Source organism: Cryptomeria japonica, chromosome 8, assembly GCF_030272615.1.
Source record: "Cryptomeria japonica chromosome 8, Sugi_1.0, whole genome shotgun sequence".
Taxonomy (NCBI): Eukaryota; Viridiplantae; Streptophyta; class Pinopsida; order Cupressales; family Cupressaceae; genus Cryptomeria; species Cryptomeria japonica.
In genome coordinates this window covers 517,136,176-517,159,347 of record NC_081412.1, presented here as the reverse complement: position 1 = coordinate 517,159,347, position 23,172 = coordinate 517,136,176, and the positions used below count along the sequence as shown (strand labels likewise).

The 23,172-nt window shown below is 40.2% G+C and overlaps 1 protein-coding gene across 3 annotated transcripts in view; it reads right to left on the bottom strand.

Moving 5' to 3' along the window:
- LOC131056059 (pectin acetylesterase 8) overlaps window positions 1-23,172 on the bottom strand; it is a 252,809-nt gene that overhangs the window by 47,086 nt on the left and 182,551 nt on the right. For all 3 annotated transcript variants that reach the window (XM_059209803.1, XM_057990392.2, XM_057990383.2), the window contains 3 exons: window positions 10,726-10,779; window positions 10,526-10,603; window positions 10,316-10,421 (listed from right to left, as the gene is read on the bottom strand). In XM_059209803.1, the coding sequence (XP_059065786.1) occupies window positions 10,316-10,421; window positions 10,526-10,603; window positions 10,726-10,779 (238 nt within the window). The remainder of the gene's footprint in view (window positions 1-10,315; window positions 10,422-10,525; window positions 10,604-10,725; window positions 10,780-23,172) is intronic.

Below are 23,172 nucleotides of genomic sequence, written 5' to 3'. Positions count from 1 at the left end.
TTTTGGAGGGGAAAAGGAATTCAAAATAAAGGTGCCAAATGGAGTCTATAAAAGAGAGACGAAAATTGCTTAAAGGGAGATCATCCACATTGTGAAATGAATTCCCTTCTTTCATAGTTTGAGCATTTGCAACTCACCAGCGCACTTGAGGACAAAAACTCTTGGAGTGCAAAGATTTAGAGTATGAAAACCCTCCTGTCCTTTGAGGTAGTTTAACCTAGGAATCACACTTGTGCTAAGAAGATTGCAGTTTGGGTTCAATTTTCAGTTTGGAGTTCTTGTAGTAAGCTCAATGTGCTAGGGCTTTAGTGTGGTGTTTCAATGTTGTTCTTTGAATGTGTTTGTTGTTGTTACAGTATTGCCACTATCATTCCTTAATGTGCAGCAATAGTGCGGTGGTCATGAGTTTCTAATCACAATCTTGTTGCCGTGTTTACAACAATTTGAGTCGACAACCATATAAATATAAGATGCATCCTTATCATTTTTAGTATTCTCACATTCAGTGATTTTTGTATCAGCGCATGTATATTTAAATAAAATCTACTTGCATTTGATGTGGCACTGCTGTTTTGTTATGAGTATTGTGATGGTCCTATACATGCATTCATGACAATTTTGTATTATACCCTTTGGCATCAATTTAGTGTACTTGCATAACAAGCTTTCGATGCATTCATTTATTGGGGGACTAAAAAGGCTTGAACAGTTGTATGCTGGCATCTATATTGTATTTGGCGGTGTCGTGATTCTGAACAGTGTAATAGCCTCCCAAACATTTATGACAACAGTTATATAGGTTCCTATGTTACTTTGATCAGAGGCAGAATTGTGTGTTAAAAGATTTGTTGTTTGCTTCAATAAAATATAGTGATTCCTTAATAAGAAATATCTCATAGTAGTTGAGAAGTATCCAACCTGCTATTATAATAATATTTTGATGAGTATTCAACTAACCATTATAATCAAGAGGATTTGTGGAGTTTAAATCCATTATCACTTGTTCATGTATACTCTCACCCATAGTTGAACTACTTGCCAGAAGCAAATAATCGCAAAGGCCTGAAAAAAAAACTCAGCAAAAACTCGACAACTTAAAAATTTGCTTAAATTCAATTAGAAATGCTTTTTTTTTTTTGCAAAATTTAATGAGGGGATGCAGCCAATGAGTAAATAAATGAGCACTAGAAAGAAACAAGTTGAGTCTAGATATATTTGATTGATTTAAATGCAAATTGGGTACAAAAGGGCATCCTCATGTGGAATGATGATGGCTGATATTCTAAAACAAAATGAAATAGCAAATTGTTTTTGTATAACTAAAAGTAAATACTACATCAAAACATTTTATATCTTCCTCTTCCCAACTCCAGTGAAAACTAGGGGAGAAGTAGAACTAGAGGGTCTAGTCCTAGGAGTCTGATGTGGCTCCTCCACCTCGCCAAAATCAACTTGAGGGTAGCACCCCTCACAGGGGTCTGAGGGTGTGAGAGAGAGAGAGGTAGAGAGATAGGTCTAGATCTTGGGGGAGAGAGGAGAGAGTGAGATAAAGAGTGGTAGAGAGAGGTGATAAGGAAGAGTGATAGGGAGATAGATAGGTCTAGAATTAGGGGCAGATAAAGTGAGTGAGATAGAGAGAGCGAGAGAATGCTAATAGGAGCCTACTAATTACTGAAATTTGACTGTCTGAAAATTTAAAAGTTTCTAAAACCTAGAATTTGCATTATAACTCCTAGAGATCTGAAACCACTCTCAAACATCCTACCAATATATACATACTGAAATGTTATATTTCATGCATATATTCTGATGAAGAGAATGAGACTGACTTGAGAAAAAAAATTTAGATAATTCTTTGACAAGTTTGAGCCTTTTTTTTTTATGCACCGAATTTTTGCCAAAGACTCACCGAGTTTTTGTGGAAAATTCGCCAAAAACTCTGCGAGCGTTTGTGCAAGTTAATGGCATAAATACTCGCCAAGCAGAAAAACTAACAATTTTTTCAAGACTCGGAGAGTCTTTCATCTATTGTAATGCCCCGCCAGGAAACCCCGAAGGGATTAAGCCATAACACAAGAATAGAGTGCAATAATTTTTTATTTTTATTTTTTTAAAGATACACAACATTAAAATACATCGAGATATCAAAGATTCAGATTACATAGCGGAAGACATCAACTAACACCTAAAGAGTTTCCCAACGTGATTACTTAATTACACTTTTAACTTAACTCATACTAATAAATCCAATAAGCTGATTATCTTAAAAACGAGATAATTCTTAAACAAGGATAATTTCTTTCAGAGTTGACAAAGATATAAACCACATGCTAATGTTTATCCTTTATGAATCGTTCATACCTTACATTCAAGCTTTTCATTAAAATTTAAGTCATGCTCTCACCTCCCCGTCTTGGAATCTTGGTGATTAGAAAAGTGACAAGTTCTTGACTCAAGAAAATACAGGATTCCTAAAAAATTGTAGGGTTCCTTAAAATGAAAAAAAGATATTACAAAGAAAAAATCATGATGAAAATGATTGTTTTCTAAAACAAATTGATAAACTCAAGCATCTTCTTTAGGATGATCACATTAGTTTGCCAAAATCTTCTACTTTAGCATCAATAAATCCATTTAGTGTTCATACTCCAACATATAATGTGGACATGACATCAGTGAATGAGTAGTATAGTTCAATGACATTCATTAAAACTTCATCATCATCTCCTCTTAATTGAGTTTATTGTTGCCTCTAATGGGACTTCTAATGATTTAGTTCAATAGGACAATATATGTCTTCTGGAGGTAGTTCATTGGGACGACTAGTTGCAGATATTAAGTATTTATTCTGAGTTTCCTAAGTAGATTTGGAGGACACTTTTTAGCACTTGAGTTTCCTCTTTGACAAAAGTTCCATGGCAATTGTTGTCACATCTTCTTTGGCTGTTGTGCTACTTTAGTTTCCGTCACACTTTGACTTGCCACCATCTTTAGTTGAGACTGGGACACCCAATTCAATCTTGGCACCTCTCACCATTGAGTTGGTGTACTTATTTAATTGCACCTTATTATGCAAATTTTACTTAATTAATTAATTTTATTTACTTAGGTAGATTTAGCAATAATGAGTACATCACATCAAGTTGAGCTCATTTGATCTTTAAGTTGAGTTTACTTGACTTAATAGATATTCATACTGAGTCCACCACTTGTTCACTTGTGGCTAACTCAACTCCTTTGGGAAATTTACGTTTTCAACTTGTTCTCCCAAAGTCTATATATCCAATGTAATTTCCTTCATTTCATTGAATCAAATAATCAATTTAATTTTAATCTCTCCACATTCTTCATATTATATTTTAGTCGATATTTGTATTCTACACTATTTGCATGTTTGGATCTAGTTTTTGTACTTTCTATAGCCACCTACATCTAGAATTGTGTTTGAATTCTTATTAAATCCTACAGAATCACAGCCATAGAACAAGAAAAGAAGGCCCAATTGGAAAATTTTATTATTGAGGAAAATAGAGCAAAGAAATGCTTGCCTTTTTAAGGTTATGATCGACATGGGCTTGGGAGATCCTAGTTAAGTTTTCTTGAGCCCACAACTTTGTGCATTTCAGACCTAAAAATTAATGCATCCATTAGGTTCACATCAGAATTTTCAGAGGCAAAAACTAATCTACTATGGAATCCTATTTTGGACAATCTTCTCCCTTGCACACCTTCCCACTAAACCCATAAATCTCATATGCAAGTTTGGAACCTTGTATAATTGTTTAGTGTAAACCCCAAGATGAGTATCTATTCTTCTTCTACCACTACTCTCATTCTTAGTCATGAATCTAGTAGCTCCCTAGCTCCCTTGATTAAACCTATGAACGCTCCAACTAAAAGCTTCCCCACTTGTTGAATTGTGGGTCTTCAAGCCACTATACATATTCCCAAGGGTTATCCTATTAGTTGCAAATAGAGACCTGCCAGCTCCAAATAGATGTGTCATTACACATAAGGAGATACTACTATAAACATGTTTCTCCTTCTATTGAAGTAGTGAGGAAAGAGATAAATGGACAAATGGGTCTGCCTCCTCAACCTCCCAACAACACAATTTACCAATGCATAATTCAATTGGTTACTGATTGTTTACCCTCCCGGGTGAATAACTTAAAGTACACAGATAAAACACGTAACGTAGAATAATAATGCCATAGATATTAGATGCAATATATCAGATGTTAGTCCATTCATAAGTGTCCTACACAAGTTACATTCGGAAGTATATAAAGATGCCGAGGGGGTGCGAGAGCCAACCGTCGCACCGCAACTACCCCCCCTCAGTTGCCAACTAACCAACACAATTACAACTTAATTAACTAGTTTTATTTCCGTGTACAATATTGCTGCCAACATCATCCCCCCCAAAAGAAAAGAAGTCATCTCCGGATGACTTAATACAAAATAGAAATGACATTAAACAGAACTACTGATGCCAGTCGAGCCTAGAACCCATACACCTACTGCGTCCTCGCCTGAAAACCCTTGGCTCCTACCATCCGATGCTCAAGCGCAGAATTCACCATTAGTGCTTCCTTTGACATCACAATCCTCCTGTGCCTAAACCAAACTTGTCTGCAAACATGCTTTTCAGTCTCAACCTCCACCAACTGCTACTCAAATGATATTGTCTTCCCTAGCCAATTTGTCCTCAATAGCCACCTGCCCTGCCCTCTCGGCATCCAACTCCTGGGTACGTTGAGCTACGTCTCACGCTAATACTGCCTCCAACCTGGTGGTCAGCTCCTCCCGAGCCCTCTCTGCATCCACCAAGGCAACCTCACGTCCAACCGAGACATACTCCAAGTTCCTCAAAGCATACCATTCTTGCCTGGAGGTGGCCACAACCTACTAGCACAAGGGCTAGGAGACACCTCAAATCCTCCATCACACTCCCCAAAGGATGCTAACTGAACTGAATAACTCTCTGTTGTCATACAATTGCGTGGACCCGCAACGCCTTCCCTCACCAATGCTTAGCTTCAGGCTTCCTTCTCATAGTACAGACAACCACAACACTTACTATGACATTTCTAATGCCCTTCACCCAACTCCAACAAGTGTATTGTAGCTCAAAAATAAACTAGGGGTCTAGGGGCAACGCCCCCAGCAGGGTCAAGGGGCAGCACCCCCGCAAGGTCTGGGGTAGAGCCCCAATGGGGTCGAGGGGCAGCGCCCCTCGCGGGGTCCGGGGGCAGCGCCAACACCAATTTACAACCCTCAAAACCATACGAAAGTCCATGGCGCACATCATTTCTATGATATTTTATGATGTCAAAACCCTTCTTCTCCACTAATATTTTCAGTGTCCAAATGTCATCAAATAATTTTTCAATCTGGTGGTCGTCGTTTTTTTTAAGTTGTTCCTCTGTAAATGTCCCCGATGGCACCCCGGCCATACAACCTCCTTACCGTACGGACAACTTCCCGTGCAGTCAATATCCCTCCACCGTACGACAGTGTTTGTTTGTGGTGTACTTGGCGTGCGGGTGTGTGCAATCTCCTTCCTCCACGTTGTTTCCCTTATTTATTTATTTTCCTCTGTTCGCCTCTTTGATTGTGCGGGTTAAAATAGCCACCGCACGGTGACCCCGCGATGGACATACGGTGCCACCGTACGGTGGGCACATGGTACCACCGCACGGTGCACCCACAATGCCACTGCACGGTGGACCCGCGGTGCCATCGCACGGTGACCCCGCAGTGCCATCGCACGATGACCCGCGGTGCCACCATACGGTGACCATGCGGTGCCACCGCATGGTGGATGCATGTCCCCATCGTACGGTGCACTTTGCCTTTTTTTTTTTGCAAGCCGTAGGGTCACTTGGCGTCTGAGTTTTTTTTTTTTAATTGTCCAGATTCGGCACGGGTTTCGTGCCTTCAGGATCGCCTTTTCTCAGTTTTCCTCGCACGAGGGTCTCCCGCTGTGGTCCTGTGCCTCTCAAGTCACCTGCTCGGCCTCTCGAGTCCCCTTCCATCCTCTCGGGTCCCCCTCCAGGATCTCGGGTGCCCTTCCAGCCTCTCGAGTCCCCTGCGTGCTTCGCGTGGTAGGGTTTCAATTTGGACCCGTTGGTGGCAAGTCTATTTTCAATGGCCATCCAAAGACCTGGAACCACAAATTCTACAGGGACCACGACCTCCTTCCCGTACATAAGAAGAAGAAGAATAATAAAGATTTTGAAAACTGCGGCCTTCCACACAGGGTTCCAATCGTTGCCGACACAATTGATCTTCGGATTATCTACGTCACCGAGGTTTGGGGCGTCTCCCTTCCAATATTCTATGTATTCTGGCAGGTACACCTCCTCTGTTACTTGCTCTGGTTCCTCTACTTCGAGCCTATAGCTCTGGAACATTTCATAATCCTCCATCTGCCAATGGAAGAGCCCGTTCAATGACCCTGTCTCATCCTCGGAGCACTCTCCTAGTTTGAGAATCCCTTCAACATTGGGCTCCCTGCAGCCTCATCCTTTGTTCCTTCGGTTGCCTTCTCCTTCACCCTCTAATTCCGAAGATGATGCCAGTTCCTCACTAACTAACTGTGTCCCGAGGTCTATGATAAACTTCCTTCCTCCATTCTCCGTAGATAGAGTGTTCTTCTTCCAGTTGTGGGTGGCCTTGGCTGCCACCAGCCACCCTCTCCCTAAGATCGCATCATACCCTTTTTTCTTTAGTGGGATTACCATGAAGTCTAGTATGAAGGGTTGCGTCCCGATGGTAACTTGTTGGCCCATCAGTGTCCCAATGGGTTTGATTCCATGCTGATCTGCTCCGAGCAGATTGAATGTAGATGGCCACAGTGTCGGCTTCCCCAGCTTTCGTCAGGTTTCTTCTGGAAGAACATTCACTCCTGATCCACCATCGATGATGGTATCGGTTAGAATGGTGCCAAGGATACCCATCTCCACAATGGCCGGGTTCCTTCCAGTGTTAACTGCCAGCAGCATGGGGTCTATTATAGACCCCCCACGAACATATGTGCGGTGGTTGGTATTGGTGCGTGGTTGGGAGAGATTATTCAGCAACGCCGTTCGTAATTGAGGCATCGTTTAGAGGAGGTCGTGTACCTTCACAGGCACCTCCAGTTTTAATTTTAAAATTTAATTTAGTATAGCATCCTCTGCCTCCGGTCGGTTGGAAGTACTCGTCGTACCCTTCACCTTCGCCCTTTCTCGTATCTCTTTCTCAATTTCTTCTCGTTCTTCCCGTGCCCTTCGCTTCTCCATCTCCAGGTCTATGCACATTTAGGTGCAGCTTACGACCAGCACTTCCTCTCCTTTGGTTTCCTCGACATTGAGCAAGTTGATGTCGGACGTCGGGCAAGTGGCGTCTTTGTGGTCTCCCGGTTCGCACCATTTGAACAAATATTGTGTGGCCTCTCCCTTCGGGCAGTCTCGAGCGAAGTGCCCCCACTGGCTGCAATCTCTGCATTGTACTATTGATCGACCTTTGGAGTCGTATTGGATCCGGCTCCTTGTGTTGTTATTGTTGTTATTGTTGTTTCGTCCTCCCCACTGGTTATCTCGATAGCCTCTCGAGGTTGCATTGTTGTTCGCTTGTTGGCCCGTACCCGCTGGTGCGGACGTTGTGGCCTGCTCCGTGAACAGCACCAAGTTCATTTGCGCATTTCGGGTTTTCATGTTGTATGGGCACTCCTTGGTGGAGTGTCCCATCTCTTGGCAAATCTCGCAGAATGCCTTCTTCGGGCAAGTACCCTTTGTGTGCCCCTCCTCTTTACACTCAGTGCACCATATGTCCCCTTCGGTTCGACCGATGCTTCTCATTGTTTTGAATTCCCTCCTCATTCGCTCCATGTCTTTTTGGAGCGCTTGCACCCGTTTGCCAGCCTCACTGTCGCTGCTGCTTTCCTGTGACGAGTCATCTTCCTCGGACGAGCTATCCTTCTTCTTCTTTTTCTTCGATGTCTTGGTCTCGCTCTCGAGATCCATCGCTATATTGTATGCGTCTTCGTACGATGTAGGTGGAACGATTTTCATCTTCTTTCGGAGGGAATGCTTTAGTCCCTCCACAAACCATCGCTTTTTCAACCCATCTGCTGGTTGACTCTCCATTTTTCCCAATAGTTCCTTCAACTGCCGACTATAGGCTCGGACAATCTCATTCTTGTTCTGCTTCGTTCCATAGATCTCAGCAACTATTTCGTTGTCATCTCTCAGGAGGCAGAACTCTATCCCAAACTCCTTCTTCAGGTCTGGCCATGTGCCGACTTTGGCCTTGTCCATATCTAAGTACCAGTCTATGGCCACTCCTCTCAAGGTTGCTGGGAATTGTGTTACCCATTCATCTTGATCGGTAACACCGTTTGCTGACCATATGGTTTCGCACGTTCGACAATGGCAGACGGGATCTTCCTTCCCCTTGCCATTGAACTTCTGCAGTTTCTGTTTAGTCCCCATCGATGGGGGTCGTCTTCCTGGAGGTGGCTGTGGCTGTGTCTGTGCCCATGCGCGGCTCCCTCCGGTGCCGGTGGTGTGTCCTGCGTGGGTGACTGGAGGTACGGTGTTTTGCCTGCCGAGTGTGGCACCTATCGTACAGTTATCCTCCCCTTCCTTGTCACCCGCGCCCACTCCTGGCTCCCTTTGGTGATCCTCACTTTGTGGTGTAAGGGATAAGTTTCTGAACTGATCTCGGGTCTCTTCAACTAGATCTCTCCTTAACCTTGTTTCCTCCAGAAACTCTTCGTGGCTCCGCACCCTACGGTGTTCTGGCGACGTGTAGAAATTTCCGTCGGCTTCTGCACCCTTCGTGACACCTCCTTGGTTCCCCTTGGGCCACCTTTCGGCAGGTCGTCCTTTGGCAAGTTGCCTCAGCCTCCGTCTACTTTCTACTTGCTGCTCCAAAATTAAGGCCCTTTGCGCGGCCTCCCACTCATCTGTTTCTGCTTTTTTATTTCTATCTTTATTTAATAAATTGGGCATAAATCACTTCCGTACATAGCAAGCACACGCCATGTACACAAAAAAAACTTTTATTATTTTTCCTTTCGGCCACAATTTATCTCAACATTGTGTTGGGATTATTACAGGGTTCAATTTCCCCTTCATCTCTTGCCATCATGCTCTGCGTCCCACGACGATTGTTCCGTTTGCGCGTCGTCGGCCTCTGGGTTAATCTCATCGACGGGTAGGCCCATCGTGTCTGTGCGCCATCTGCGTTTTCCGTTTCCGAGTACGTCTAGGCAACGGTGCCAAATGTTTACCCTCTCGGGTGAATAACTTAAAGCACATAGATAAAATACGTAATGCAGAATAATAATGCCATAGATATCAGATCCAATATATCAGATGTTATTCCATTCATAAGTGTCCTACACAAGTTACATTCGGAAGTATATAAAGATGCCGAGGGGGTGCGAGCGCCAACCGTCGCACCGCAACTACCCCCCTCGATTGCCAACTAACCAACACAATTACAACTTAATTAACTAGTTTTATTTTTGTGTACAATATTGCCACCAACGCTAATATTCAACATCTTATTGCTAGCAATAAAAAGAAAGAAATGATCATTGGGATCATGGGGTAAACAAATGGGGATCACAAGAACCTTGTGTTCCCAACCTTCTACATAATGATATAAAAGCCTTACAAATGCCCATAATACCTTGTGTTCCTAGCCTTCTACATGATGATATAAAAAGCATTATAAATGCCCTAAATGCCTTAGCCTCCCACCAAAAGAGAAGCCAAAAAAGTGAAAAGCTTTGTTTGAACAACATTCACATGGAAGTTCATTCTGTCCTAGTTATTCTCCCTATTACTTGTCTCAACATTGTTTCATGGATTCATTAAAAAAAGAAAGATGAATGGGTGACAACTATTCACATGAGCATCCCTTGGAAATACCCTTGGGCCCATTAGCTATGTTTGACTACACTTTCTAAACAGAAATTTATTGTTATGTTAATAATTAATAACACCTCATTAGTTATGTCTAGAAAGTAACTTACAATAAAGTTATAATAATTAGTAACTTCTCCGTACAATAATAATTATAAAAATACATTTATTGAAGTGTGCACCATCCAATTCTCTCAAATTCTATACATTCATTTTTCCAGCAATTTTTCTTTTAAATATGTTTTCTTTATATTTGTAAGATGATATTTGGATTGAATTCCGATTGAGTGGTTTCATCCTCATGACAATTTACCCTTTATAAGAAATTCTTTCCTTCTAACCTTTGGTGCATGCAAGAAAATCAGAAAGGAGATATAATTAAAAAAGAAAACCTTGCAAAGTTGTCAATTGAGTTTCGTTACAACTACTAATGTTGTACTTGCAGTTCTGCCAATATCCTTGAGGATCAGCTACATTTGGTGCCAAAATATTTTGAATCTGAAGAACATTCAATACATTGAAGAAAGGTGGGTATTTATCCAACAATACATCATATAAATACTTGAAATTGGAGATATATTCAAAGGGTATAGAAAGGTCACCTGCCATGAATCATATGGTGAATTTAGAATAAAAAATGGCGTATCTACATAACCTAGAAAATATTGTGGAAAGAAACACTGCCATGCGAATCCATGATATGCCAAACACCAAGTTAATTAGAACAATAGCTTGTTTGCAATCAAGAAATGTATCAAACAAAAGAAACAAATATTGCTTCTAAATATCATTCCACTATTACCCTTGTTGGATCCATTTGTGAGGTACATGACTTTGGTAAGTGATTATATGCTTCCTGCAAAAATGACCATCAAATCTAGTAAATGCAACTACACAATGATAATTAACATTAAAGAAAATTAAATAACAATAAGTATTCCATTGCTTGTATAAAATAACATAAAGTTCAAAAATTTAGGCAATGAAGTTGTTTGAGTTTGCTTAATAATAGGCAACTTGTCAGTATTTTTTGTACAGTATTGTATATGTTATTAGTTTCTTTCTTATATAAGGTTGCATAATGTAATCTCCTCTTCTCAAGCCTAGTCGGTTTGCTGACAGTTAGCCCATTTCTTGAGTTCTTATAGGCTAATTGGTTATGATAAGAGGACTCCAAAGATCTTGTAGAGCACTAGTTTAGTATTTCTTGGTTTATATTTGTGGAAATGAGCTTAGTTGGTAGTATTGGTAGCAGTGACACTTCCAAAGGCATTTTTGAACTTGTTTTCCAAACTTTTTGGAGAGCAAACCTATTTTTAGTGAGCATCTGAGTTGACACCAATTGTCATCCCATTGCTTCAGTTTCATCATGGCATGATTAGAAATGGATTCCAAAGTCTTCGCAATACTTTTTGCAATTTGGGTGAATTATTTAAAATTTACAAGTCTTTAATGTTTAAAGATAATATATTTGTTTAAGTGTTATATTTTATCAATGTTGCTTATGTTCCCTTAGAAGTGAATGCAAAAGATGGAAACTTGCACATAAAAAGGTCATTTTATAATTCAAAAAGGCCTTTGGATGGGAAAATTAGTTATTTTATACTTTCAAATTGGCTATTTTCCCTCGAAAATTATAATAGGTTGAGAAGTCTCATTTTGGATATGTTGAAGATTTGATACTATTATGCTATTGAATTGAACCTGCAAGTTCTTCCATAATATTCCGAGGATTAAAAACCTCTTTAGATTTCTATTTTCGGAATTATGAGATAATCCCTAGCTAGATTGGTGTAGTTTCATTTAGGAATCATCATTGTGCAGATTGAAGTTCAGTTTGGGTTTCCAATCATAAAGGGTTTGATGTGTTTTAAAATGTTGTGATTTTCCTATGGAATGAAGAAGTTTATGATTATTTTGTTTTTTGATGTGAAGATTGCTCCCCTTGTTGACAGTTCATGTCTTTTACAGGCTTGACATTCCTAGCATCATGTAGGAGTAGGTTATTCACTTTAAGAGCTTCCTAATAAATGAACTCAGGGGGATAAACACACATTAATCAAGATAATTGTGATGCCCTGCCCATGGCCCTAGTGCTCGTACAAACTAGTGCTCGTACAAACTAAGGATGGGAGTGTGAAGGCTTGTCCTTCCAGGAAACATTTGGAGCAGGCATGATTGAACTTCCTTGTCTTCATGAAAGGATTGTTCGGTTTTGCATAAGTTATCCATGGGGGCCAGGGTCTGGATTTAGGAGAGGGTCGGATTGCCAAGATAACCGATGTGAGGCTATGCGATGACACTCTTCCCTAATTGTATCTTAGAACCCTATCCTATGTGGTGTTGTAGAAGCCTCTAGCGGAACCTTGTGGTATGTCCTATTTATCCATGTGTATCTTTTGTATCTCCATAGATGTTGCTACAGTCAACCTAGTTTGGTGTTTTTATGTGGGGCCTTGTGTCTATCTCCTAACATGGGGGGTGGGCCTTCGGGTTCCACATGGTCGGGTGGTTGTTGCCTAACTCTATCGGGGACTAGTGGACTAGTTTGTGTGCTTCGGTGAACCTTGTATCTTCTTCCCAGTTTCTCTCATCTCTTGTTGCAGATAATTTGGTGATGTTTAGCAGATGTTATGTATCTTGGATATGATTGTAATTGTAACATTATCATTGTATATTAGATACTCCTTAAAGAGATTGATGTAATAATAGTTAATGTAATTGGAAAGTTATGTAACCTTGAGTGATGTTTAAGTAGTGCAATGTTGGTGTTGACTACTCTCTCATAGATGAATGGTTGCTCATATTCTACGCTAAAGGTTATCATAGGAACACTTCGTTTGGTGTTTTAAAATGAACATAGTGTTAGTTGTTAATGTTTATATTTGGCATTATGTTATCATTAATGTAATATGGTTTAATAATTTTAATCATTGTTTAGAGTGTTACTTAGGTAGCGACATTAGGGAACCCACAAGAGGACTTAGTTTAGGTAAATGTTTATCTTTTGCATATGCAAATGTTTAAATTAATTTCCTAATGAGTTGCTAATGTAATTTGTCTTGTTTTAAAGAAAAATTGTTGCTATGTTTCTTTAGTTTGTTTGTTGTCATCCTCTGGGGTTCCTTAGTGGGGCATTATAAGACACGTCCTATCCACATAGCCCATTATTTAGCATCGTGTTGTGCGAATCGCACACCCATCCTCGTCTTGGACAGGGACACCCCAGTTTGTGCCTTTTTGTCCTTGCGGAAGAGGAAGGGGATATGAAGGGTCAAGTGCCGCTAAAACCAAATTCGGCCTCTAGGGCCATATTGCGAACTTAAAACTCCCCAATTCTCGCAAAATCGCCTAAATGTGAAGAAAGAGCTAAAGCCTACAATGACATTGAAATGTCGATTTTCACCAAGGGATACAAGGGAGATAAAAGGTCCGAAATTTGCAAAAAGTTGACAAAAGTGCCAAAAGGTCCGAAATTCACTTAAGTTGACAAAATGGCCAAAAGGTCCGAAATTTGCAAAAAGTTGGCAAAAGTGCCAAAAGGTCCGAAATTCACTTATGTTGACAAAATGGCCAAAAGGTCCGAAATTTGCAAAAAGTTGGCAAAAGTGCCAAAAGGTCCGAAATTCACTTAAGTTGACAAAATGGCCAAAAGGTCCGAAATTTGCAAAAAGTTGGCAAAAGTGCTAAAAGGTCCGAAATTCACTTAAGTTGACAAAATGGCCAAAAGGTCCGAAATTTGCAAAATGTTGGCAAAAGTGCCAAAAGGTCCGAAATTCACTTAAGTTGACAAAATGGCCAAAAGGTCCGAAATTTGCAAAAAGTTGGCAAAAGTGCCAAAAGGTCCGAAATTCAGTTAAGTTGACAAAATGGCCAAAAGGTCCAATATTTGCAAAATGTTGGCAAAAGTGCCAAAAGGTCCGAAATTTGCAAAATGTTGGCAAAAGTGCCAAAAGGTCCGAAATTCACTTAAGTTGGCAAAAGTGCCCAAATGGCCAAATTTGGACCTTTAAGTGAAAATCTAAAAAGTGAAAAGTTGGCAAAAATGCCCCAAATGGCCAAATTTGGACCTTTTAGCCAAAATGTTAAAAAGTGAAAGTTGGCAAAAGTGCCCAAAGGGCCGAATTTGGACCTTTAAGTGAAAATGTCAAAGTTTTTAAAACTTTTCGAACACCCCTCTTGCCCGAAATTGCCAGGAACAACTAAATTCGCGAAAGGAGTAAAACCGTTAAAACTTGGGAAATTTTCAAATGACCCTCCACGCGTTAAATTTTAATATTTGTTGAATTAAATTAATTAATTTTTCAAATTGATTTATTGAAATGAAATTGATCGTTCGCAGGTCGCAAGACGTCATTAGAGAACTAGGAGAAAGACCTGAAGTGCAAATCGAAGAAGGATCGCAATCAAGGCTAGGCGCTGAAGACTGTAAAAGAAAAAAGATGTGGGAATGCGCTGCAGGAGCCCGAGAGCAACCAAACATTGGGAACTGTGCCGCTAAACAAAGATGAAGTCCACCACCGAGACCAAGGACCAAAGAACACTCTGAATGCTGCAAGTTTATGCCTTCTCGAGAAAAAGCACACAGCTGGATTTAATTCCAGGAATTCAATTTCTAAAAAGCTGAAATTGTTTTATTGTAAAACTGCTTGTAGGTCCCACTCAGATATTTTGAAAGAAAAGGGAAACAAGTCAGTTGTGGACAGTTATGTCCAACTACCGGATAGACTCAAATTGAAGCCAAATAGTGGCAGGTAGTTGAAATTGTGGTTGAACGGATGAGTGAGAATTTAATGGGCATGGGTTAAGGTTGCTAGTTCCTGGAAGGTAGATCAGGACCCTTGGATGCAGTCCATCCTGGCCTCTGATTCAAAATTGTAAAACTATAAAAGGCAGAGGCCTTTCTTTTGAAAAGGGTTAGATAGTTAGAGATTGTTGAATAGTTAGACTCTGGTGAGAGAGTTAGATTTTAGAGTTAGAATAGGTTAGATTTTAAGCAGTAGCATAGAGATGCTGCAAAAATTGTTGTAATAGGCAGTTGAAATCAATATATAAACATTGATTTGGTGTTTATTGTCTTGTTTTCATCCTGTTTGCATGGTTTCTTAAAGCATTTTAGATAGATCTTTCTATTTTGGGTGTGTAGGTATTTGATAGATTCAGGCTCATACCATTGAGGATATACTGATTGTGTATCCTTTTGTATGGTTAACATGAGCCTTCGATTGTGCTTAGTTCAATTGCAGATGTCCGTCTGAGGTGCACCAGAATTGGGTGCTTAGCCGTGCGTCTCTAGTCTGAAAATCTTCCAAGTCCCTTTGAAGATTGTACTATTCCTGCAAGGTTGTGAGCTACTCTGGCCAAGCAGGAATTGGTTATGTTGAATCCGTCTACCCGCATACACATGTTAGTTTTAGATCTCCTAACCCTTTCCTTTTGCTCTTTATTACGTAATTCGAGAATCACAGCAGACCAGCTTGTTGCAAATCGTAAGTCCCCTTGTGTTTCCAACAAAACACATCGACCATTGAGTAATCCCGCAGTCAAGACCTGACAATCAAAACCTTGAGGTCGTCCCCTTTGATCAAACAAAAAACAGCATTAGGGATTTCCTTATCTCAAGAGAGGATAGGATACTTAGCGAGTTTATTCTATTTTGCATTGGCCGAATGAAGTCGCAAGTTCAGCGATTTTAGACACGTCAACACATCACAAGTATAAGAAACCCAATCATCATTCGTGGGAGAGGGGAGGAATAGAAAAAAGGGAATCAACCAATAACATTTCCAAGGAGAAGAAAATATTTCTGAAGCATAAGTTTGCAGTTAGCCAATAAAACGGAAGGCAACAGGTATGAAAATAATACTCTGTTAACTTGATAATACTTATGTACTATTTATTTCCATACATCATATTTTGGACAGTCCTTAATCATGTCCTCACAGCAATACTGTTCAAGCGATATGGGCTCAGTATTATAGTGTCATGGTCTGATCATCATTCTCTTATTACTTTGATACAAATAAACATCTAGTTAAGGCTATAGGATTATGTAGCGTCCTAAAATTGCGACACTTGCAATTTCGACTGCATTTCGGTCTTCACGATGGCGACGCAACACTGAACCTGAATGGAGACCCCGAAACTTGTCCACGACACCAAAAACTGCATTTTTCAAGCACCCTGGCCTGAACCTCCTTTGCACCCTGCTGTCCCGGGAGGTGGGACCAGGGCGCCCTGGTCCCCCAGGACCATGGCGCTCAGCGCCCTGGTCCCTGGCCCTATTTTGGGCCCGGTCTCCTATGGGGTCTCGGGTCTTTTTGTTTGCAAATTGGAAATTATCATTTCCTGGTCGGCCTAAGGTCGGGAAAATCAGTCTATCAACCCTAATTGACAAGTATATAAACTACATTTTCCTCTTTCATTCGATATGATGGAAAAGGCATGGAAACTATACTCAAGCATTCAAGCATTCAAGCATTCCTTCTAAGTCTCCATTCAAGGCTAAGTGTTGCATTCAAGACAAGGATTCAACAATTGAAGAGGAGATCACATATTACAATATACAACCTACAACAAACAACAACATCTATACCTTCGCACATAAGGATACAAACATCCTTACAACAAGGTATTAGTACTTGTTTTACATTACAGACATTTACATTTACAGCAATTTCTCATTTCTTGGTTAATTCCAAAACCGGGGTTTGACCTAAAGGCAAACCCCTAATCCCTAACCCCCCAATCGTCTTCGCTTTTCTGTGTGTAGGTTGCAGGTACGCGGCTGAAATTGAAGATCTGGAATCCTTGTGCAGAGACGAACAGATCCCCCTTCGTTTTGCGGATTTTTCGGAGGACCGTGTGCATGCCGGGCGCCATCGTCCCGTCAACTTTTGCTCAAATTTGCAGGACAGCGCTGTATCGACATTTTACTGCTAATTCCAGGTCCGCAGCTTCATCCTATATCCCTATCTCAGTTTATAAGCGAATCTTTCTCACTTTCTATGCATTCCTAGCCTAATCATTCTATCTACATTCTTTACAAAAGAGGGTAGCCTTGCTGTCTTAACCCTTGAAACTCATTTAGCATCCAATTTTGCATTGTGTGGGATTGGATCTTGTGGGTTTTGTTGTGCGAATCGCACACCCATCCCCGTCTTGGACAGGGACCCCCAGTTTGTGCCTTTCTGTCCTGATCCTGAAATTTGGCTAAGTCTGGAATTCCCTGATCCTGAAATTTGGCTAACTCTGAAAACTGAGGAAACCTCCAAAAACTAGAATTTGCAATATAACTCTTGGAGGGCCGAAACCACTCTCAAACATCCTGAAAGTATATATGGAATATAACTTAAAGTATAAGAAAGGAGAAAGACATATGGAAATGTCACTTATACTTAAATGTTATATTCCATTAAATGATCCTCCGGGGAGATCTAGGCAAACTTGCCCAAGTGCCCAAGCTCGCACTTCTTGAGGAAACGTTTAAAATCGCCCAAAATGCCCAATTTCGGACCCTGGGGCCAAATTGTGAAAAAGTTCAAAAGTTGCGAAAATGCCCCAGAGGTCCGAAAATCACTTAAGTTGTCCAATTTCGGACCCTGGGCCAAAAAGTGAAAAATTTGATAAAACTGGCAGGAGGTCCGAAAAAGTGAAATGTTGCAAACGTGCCTTCAGGTCCGAATTTCACTTAAAGCACCAATTTCGGACCCTAGGGCCGAAATTCGAAGTTTCTTCTAAATTTCCAAACGCGTTTTTAGGTTCGAAAAGTGAAAACGCGATTTTGCGAAATATGTTACAAGGTCCGAAAACCACTTAAGCGCCCTCATTTTCGGACCCTCGGAGGTAAATAGAAAGTGCGTCGAGTTTAGGAAACACAAAAAAAAAAAAAAAAACGCGTTTTAGATCCGAAATTTACCAAAAGCGCTTCAAGCCCCGAAAATCGTTTAAGTGTCCATTTTCGGACCATGGGGCGAAATCGAAAAAAAGGTATAAAGGTGCGAAATCCTACAAAGCTCCTCCAGATCCGAAGTTTGCCTTGGACACCCATTTTCGGACCCCAGCCCCGAAATTTTAAAGCTCAGAAATTTGTAAAACGCCTTCAAACTCCGATTTTGTAAACATGTTTAGGTCCGAAGTTCACTTATTTTGCAAAAGGATGGCAAGGGTCCGAATTTTTTTATTTTTCAAAAGGTGCCCTCCGTTCTCCGAAATTTACCAGAAAAGCATGAGAGTTAGAGTTTTAAAATCTGCAGAAGTTCTTCAAACCTCCAGAATCGCACCATAAACCCATTTAAAACGTCCAAGACTCGAAAGGTAAAATCACGCAGAAGTAAAAGACCAAGGATCGGATTTCACAATCGAAGAGAAAGAGAAGCATTTTCAAGATACATCTCGCAAAGAGCTTCTCAAGCCAGACGCCATTAAATTTAATGTTTGTTAAATTAAATTATTTAATTTTTCAAATTGATTTAATGAAGTGAAATTAGTTGATCGCAGGACGTCATCGAAGAACCAGGAGAAAGACCTGAAACGCAAATCGAGGAAGGATCGCAATTCAAGGCTAGGCACTGAAGATTGGAAAAGAAAAGATGTAGGAGCGCAAGAGCAACCGAGCATTGGGAACCGTGCCGTTGAACATAGATGAAGTCCACCGGCGAAATTGGAGGCAAAAGGCAAAAGAACACTCTGAATGCTGCAAGTTTATGCATTCTCAAAGAAGCACACAGCTGGATTTAAGTCCAGAAATTCAGTTTTAAGGCTGAAATTGCTTTATTGTAAAACTGCCTATGGGTCCCGTGCAAGATATTTTTGTGGATAACTATTCCCAACCACCAAGAAGATTGGATAGACCTGAATTAAAGCCAAATAGTGGCAGGTAGTTGAGATAGTTGCTGGTTGGATAACTGAGAATTAATTAGGCATGGGTCAAGGCTGCCAGCTTCTGGAAGACAGATCAGGGCCCTTAGATGCAGTCCATCCTGGCCTCTGATTCAAAATTGTAATATCTATAAAAGGCAGAGGCCTTTCTTCTGTAATAGGTTAGATGGTTAGAGATTGTTAGAGATTGAGAGATTGTTAGAAAGGGTTAGAAATTGCTAGATAGTTAGATTTTAGAGTTAGAATAGGTTAGATCTTAGCAGTAGCATAGAGATGCTGCAGAAATTGTTGTAATAGGCAGATGAGATCAATATATCAACATTGATTTGGTGTTTATTGTCTTGTTTTCATCCTGTTTGCATGGTTTCCTTCAGCATTTTAGATAGATCTTTATGTTTTGGGTGTGCAGGTATTTGATAGATTCGGGCTCATACCACTGAGGATATGCTGATTGTATATCCTTTTGTGTGGTTAACTTGAGCCTTCGATTGTGCTTAGTTCAATTGCAGGTGTCCGTCCGAGCTGCGCCAGAATTGGGTGCTTAGCCGTGCGTCTCCAATCTGAAAATCTTCCAAGTTCCTTTGAAGATTGCACCGTTCCTGCAAGGTTGTGAGCCATTCTGGCCAAGCAGGAATTGGTTATGTGGAATCCGTCTACCCGCATACTCGTGTTGTTAGTTTTAGATCTCCTAACCCTTTCCTTTTGCTCTTTATTGCATAATTCGAGAATCACAGCAGACTAGCTTGTTGCCAGTTAAACATAAGTCCCCCTTGTGTTTCCAGCATAAACACATCAAGCTACTGAGAGATCCCGCAGTCAAGACCTGACAAAAGAAACCTTGAGGTAGTCTCCTTTGATCAAACTTAGAAAACAGCATTAGAGACTTCCTTATCTCAAGAGAGAGTAGGATAGTCAGTCGGCTATTCTATTCTGCGTTGGCCGTATGAAGTTTGCAGCAATGCGATTTCAGACACGTCAACAGGTTTCAACCCCTCTTTTGAATGTAAAGTCTCCCAAGTGAAAACCATCAACCCTAGGGACCTCCCTTCTCTCTCCTCGGAGTTGGAAGAGGGGAGAGCAACTAGGGTTCGATTGCGATTTTCCGCTTTACATTTTGGTGAACCTGACGTGAACATCCTTTCTGATTTTTCATGGCTAGATCTGAAAATTGGATTCCTTGATTACATTTCCATGTTTGATCTTTTGCAAATTTTAGAGGTTAATTGCATAAAAAACCCTAAAATTTTCTTTTTGAAATTGAACTTGTGAAATATTTAATTGTTAATGCTTATTTCAGATCTGCCCTTCTATTACAAATTATCAATTCATATTTGTGCTTTAATTTTGAAAATTAAGTGGTTAAATGTCAAAACCCTAATTTTTGAAACCCTCTTGATTCAACCTTTGTCCGACAATTTCACTGATCAAAACATCTCCAAATCAGCTGTAACTTTGGATTCCGCAATAAAATCACAATATCTTTCATCCCTGAAAATTTGGAAAAAAGTTGCGAGGACCGTGTGCACCCCGAGCGCCATCGTCCTCGACATTTTTTCCGAAATTTCGGGAGTTAGATCTTACTGTATTTTTTTGCTAAAATCCAGAATTTTGGCTGATTTTATCAATTATAACACTTTCAAAATTACAGCCAAAGTTGGTCTTGTGATTGCTTGGTTTAAGGCCCCTAATCATTCAAAAATTGTTGAAATTGAAATTTTGTGTCAAAATTGTGTTCTTACTGTCCTAAATCTGAAAAGTGTGTTTGCATTCATTCGAAATTTCAGTGCTTTATTCAAATTCTTGCAATTTGTGACTTTTGAAATTAAGTGCTTAATTACAACAACTTTGATTTCCGCTTTCAAAATTGAATTTTGCGTGAAATTGAGTCAATTTTTAAATTTCAAAATTTGCATTGCCTTTGGTATTCCCTCTAAAATCATAAAATTCAAAATTTCAGTTTCCCTCTCTTTTTCAAAATTCAAATTTTGCATTTTTTGACAATCTGGGTAGGGTTCAATTTTGAGATTGCAACTTTAATTTGGCCTATCTACAGATCGTAAAATCACTCAATTTTTTCAGATTAGCTCTAAAATCATCATACCTTTCATCCCTGCAAATTTCGAAAAAAGTTGCAAGGACCGTGTGCACTCCGAGCGCCACGGTCCCTGTAATGTCCCCTTCTTGGACCTGATTTTCTCTGCGACCGTTGGTCTTTTGTTTGGAAACTCGGAGGCCAGTCGGAAGGTATAATTAGGGTTTCCTATTTTTGAGGAGGACTTTGTTCATATTGGGTGGTTTCCTTGGCGGCTTCTTTCTGGTTGCTCAGAGAGCTTCGCAACGGTATATTCATCTTTGCTTTCGAGGCAATTCTTAGAATTTACTATTTTTAGTAAGTTCTATTTTTGGCAGTATCCAGGTGGCATCAGGCAATCTCCTTTTCTTGTTCAGTCGACTCAAAAGGGCGTAGACAGATTCGAGCTCTAGAATGCAAGGTTGAGAAGTCAAGTAATTTCAATTTTAAAAAACATTATAATTATAATGTTATTTTACCCCTTGGCCTAGTCAAATGACTTAATGACAACTTAAAAGGGGGTTTCTAAGGGTGGCGCCTTCATGGAGTATATTTAATATTTTTTTTGTCCTAAGCCAAAGTCAAAACCAAGGCGTGACTTACCAAGGTGAAGACTTTATTATATACCTTGACTTTTGCGCTAGGAAAGATGGGACGCTATGTTGAAGGTGAGATTAGGGTTTGAGGTGAAGTTGCATTTAGGGTTTCGTGGAGTCCAAGGAATCTATATATTGGAGTCTTGTGCATCATGGAGGGATCTTTTGCAGAATTTTGTCTGGCTGCCGTCTGGCTCTGGGATTTGCTTCAAGGAATGAAGGCCTTCTAGCACAGGCATCGCTTCTTGTTTGAAAGACAACAACTAGTGGTGATTTAATCTCTTTATGTGTTGCATTTGTTTAGCTTATTGTCCTCAGAGTATTGCATTGTTAGTTCTTAGGCATGTTAGTGTTTTCAGTTTACTGCATTCAGGACATAGCGAATCCATGTTTTCATTCATAAATCATAAAATACCAAAAATATTGTTCTGGGTATCAACCCATTGTCTTTGCTAGACCTAGGCGTTGCATTTTCCAAGTTTGTGGAATTTTTGGAGCTTGCATTGTTTTTTTAAGAGCAAATCGTACTATTCAGCTGGGCCGTACCATTTGGGGTGCATTGGAATTCGTACAGATTTAATGCATGGGTTTGGGTCTTGTTTCTTTGACATGTCTTAGGCATCTCCATTGTTAAGGTTGATTGCATTTGATTTCTGGTCAATTGGAGGTCACACGTGAAGAATATGAGCATGTGAAGTAGTCCCATAGACTACTGTTTTATTCATTGAATGTGCAGATTTGTAACAGGAACCTGGAATCCAGTATTTTGATCCTTGAAGCATTTGGGCTTGGAATTTCTATCTACAATCAGAATGGTTCTTCATAATGTAATGCTGATCCTTTAAAAATTTCACAAGATATTAGCAGAGGAATACGCATTTTGTAAAACTGACAGTAGTACTGGCAGTCTTGATTTCTTGCTCAATTCTGGTTGTAATTCTCAATTTCAATTAAAGTTGTTGTAACAGTTTATCCTCCACCCTATGGTAGCTACTCTCCCTTCTTGGGTCGGAAAGCACATTTCGGGTGTTGAGTGTTTTCAGTTTCTGCATTACTAATCAAACAAGCATTATAGTTTTCACTCCGTCTTATGGTCGCCCCTGTCCGTTTGGAGTGGGCAGCACATACTTGGCGTAGAGTTCCCATTCCAGTTTTAGAATAGGGGATCCTCTGACCAATGCTCGCCATCTCGGCGCCATGCTGGTTAGAGTTTTCTGCATAAGCAACTGTTTTAAAGATCCTCTGACCAATGCTCGCCATCCACGGCGCATTCTGGGTAGAGTTGTTTCAGCACATGGAATTATATTCTAACTTAAACGTACAATCATCTAAGTTATTGCAATCCAACTTGTTTTAAAGTTTTTTTAAAAAAAAAATTGGCTAGGGATATTTCAGTCCCGGACATTTTTTCCGAAATTTCGGGAGACTGTCGTGATTGCATTTAACAGCTTAAATCTAGAAGATCGGCTGATTTTACTGAAAATTGCTATCTCTAAATTCAAAATCTTCTCTCTTTTTCTAGTGCATGAGTTTTACAACAATAAGCCCTACTTACACTATTCCCGTTAGACGAAGCCGTAGAATTAAGTCGTTCCGAGGTTTAATTACCGAGGAGATGGAACCTAATTTGAATAGCCTTTTTAACGAGGACATGGGTAATTCCTCTAATCCTCCTAATGATGAAGAAGCTCTCCATGAGGTT